At 42.3% G+C, this 2,500-nt stretch overlaps 1 protein-coding gene across 1 annotated transcript in view; it reads right to left on the reverse strand.

Moving 5' to 3' along the window:
- LOC137627906 (uncharacterized) overlaps positions 1-2,500 on the reverse strand; it is a 4,128-nt gene that overhangs the window by 730 nt on the left and 898 nt on the right. The window contains exons 2-5 of the mRNA XM_068359385.1: positions 1,701-2,500; positions 1,281-1,406; positions 1,108-1,177; positions 127-1,000 (exon numbers count right to left, since the gene is read on the reverse strand). The exon at positions 1,701-2,500 is cut by the window's right edge and continues 139 nt beyond it. Coding sequence (XP_068215486.1) covers positions 127-1,000; positions 1,108-1,177; positions 1,281-1,406; positions 1,701-2,500 — 1,870 coding nt within the window. The remainder of the gene's footprint in view (positions 1-126; positions 1,001-1,107; positions 1,178-1,280; positions 1,407-1,700) is intronic.

The following is a 2,500-nucleotide window of genomic DNA, read 5'->3' on the forward strand; positions in this document are numbered from 1 at the left end:
ACACAAACCGCCTATAATACCCCAGCATTCCTAAAACCCGACACACTTCTCTGACGTTACACGGTCTCTTTAATCCTACTATGGCATCCAGGTTAGCTTGTTTAGGAGTGACCTCCCAAGACCTACCTCATGTCCTAAATAGCTAACCTTGGCCTTCCCAAACTCACATTTCTTCAAATTTACTACTAAACCAGCCTCGAGTAAGACCTCAAATACCCACTTCAAACGACGCACATGGGTCTCCCAATCATTGCTGTGGACCACCAAGTCATCAATATAAATTTCAACACCATCTAAACCACAAATAATCCTATTCATCAGCCTTTGGAAGGTACAAGCGGCATTCTTCAATCCAAAAGGCGAGACTTTACACTCATACAACCCAAATGGAGTGGCAAAAGCTGAAATTTCTCTGGCTCGATCAGATAAAGGAACCTGCCAGTACCCTTTCAACAAATCTAATTTAGTAATGAACTTGGAGGGTCCTATCTGATCGAGACAGTCGTCAATTCTGGGAAGAGGAAAAGAATCACTTTTAGTATGTACGTTGACCTTTCTATAGTCGATGCACATTCTAAACTCACCATCGGGTTTCTTTACTAACACCACAGGAGAACTCCAAGGACTAATGGAGGGCTGGATGAGGTCATGCTCCAACATGTATTTTATTTCATTCTCGGCGAAGGGTCGTTTCTCTGGGTTCAGTCGATACGGACTCTGCTTTACTGGCAAAGCATCGCCAATATCTACATCATGTTGGAGAAGACCAGTCAGCCCCGGAGAATCCTGCCATAAATTAGGGAAAGACATTATCAAATTTAATATATTTTCTCTTTGAGGTGCCTCCAGATGCTTCAACCCTGATTCTAATAACTCTAAACTTTGAAAAATAGTATTAAGAGCATCTGCAGACACCTGACATATTTCATCCTCTTCAAAATAATTAACAGGATCCAAAATAGTAGCTACTGACTCCAAAGGTACCCTCTTGGGTTCTACACTACCACAGGAATAAGATTTTAAACGGTTAATATGAAATACACGGCATTTCCTCCGAGTACCAGGTGTTTCAATTTCATAGTTGACCTCGGATGATTTCCTCAATACCCTCCAAGGCCCCTCAATTCTGGCTCGAGAAATTCACCGAGACCTGTACCTAAAACCAAGACTAAATCACCTGGTTCGAAAGAACGTACCTTACTTTTCTTATCATACTTAGCCTTCATTTTACCCTGGGCAGAGGCTAAATTCTCCTTAGCAAATTGCCACAGATAACTTACTTCTTAGGCTATCTAATACTTCATTTACGCTCTGATCAATCACTTCCCTGGACTCCAAGAACTCATGAAAAATCTCTAATGGACCACGAATCTTGTGTCCAAAGACCAAATCAAACGGAGCGACACCTGTGGAGGAATTGGGAAGATTACAGATAGCAAAGAGAGCATAGGGAAGACCCTTATCCAACTCCTCTCCTTGCTCAAAACAATATTTTTTTAACATTGACTTAAGGGTCTGGTGAAATCTTTCCACCACCCCCTGACTTTCCGGGTGATACGGTACACTGGTAAGGTGCTCAATGGCCAATTCAGTACACTTACTCCTAAAGATCTTACTTGTAAAATTCGAGCCACAGTCAGACTGAATCTTACAAGGAAGACCAAACCTGGAAAAAATCTATTAACTTGTCAAATATTTACGAGAAGACCAAACCTGGAAAAAATCTATTAACTTGTCAAATATTTCCATAGATGTTATCTTCCTCATAGGGATTGCTTCCGGGTATCTGGAAGCCCTATCCATAATTGTCAAAACATACACAAAACCTGTTTTAGTACGGGGCAATGGACCAACTACATCAACTACTAATTCAGAAAATGGTTCACCTAACGAAGGAATTGGATGTAAGGGAGCCCTAGGAACCCCTTGATTAGGTTTCCCCATCACCTGACAGGTTTCACAAATGGCAATATATTTCTTTACCGAAGACTTCATCCCTGCCCACCAAAATCTCTTGGCCACCTTCTGAAAAGTTTTACCTATGCCAATGTGGCCAGCAAAAGGCTCTTCGTGAGCCAAACTCAAAACCGTCTCCCGATACTTGGTGGGAACAACCATCTGTTCGTTACCAGAGGCTGAGAGCGCTGGCCTAGCCAACGGATGGCCCAGACGATACAACAGCCCCTCGTACACCACGAACCTAGGCTTGGATAAGTCCTCCGTTCCTCCAAGCTCAAAATCAAATTCATCCTTCTGAGTTTGAATATAGGATTTTCGGTTCAACATCTTAAAAAACTCTAAACTATTTCTACATGCTACTGACCCGGGCCCGTCTATGTCTACTACTAAGCTACTACAATTAATATCCGAGTCTAGATCAACTTCAGTGGCTTTTTTAGCCGCAGCACGAGTAGTTACTGTCACTGGCCAAGCAGTGATAGATACAATGGGAAACACCTCATGTCCTTGAGTGTCTGTTCCCACATCATTTCCCAAAATG

This window comes from Palaemon carinicauda, chromosome 1, assembly GCF_036898095.1.
Source record: "Palaemon carinicauda isolate YSFRI2023 chromosome 1, ASM3689809v2, whole genome shotgun sequence".
Classification (NCBI taxonomy): domain Eukaryota; kingdom Metazoa; phylum Arthropoda; class Malacostraca; order Decapoda; family Palaemonidae; genus Palaemon; species Palaemon carinicauda.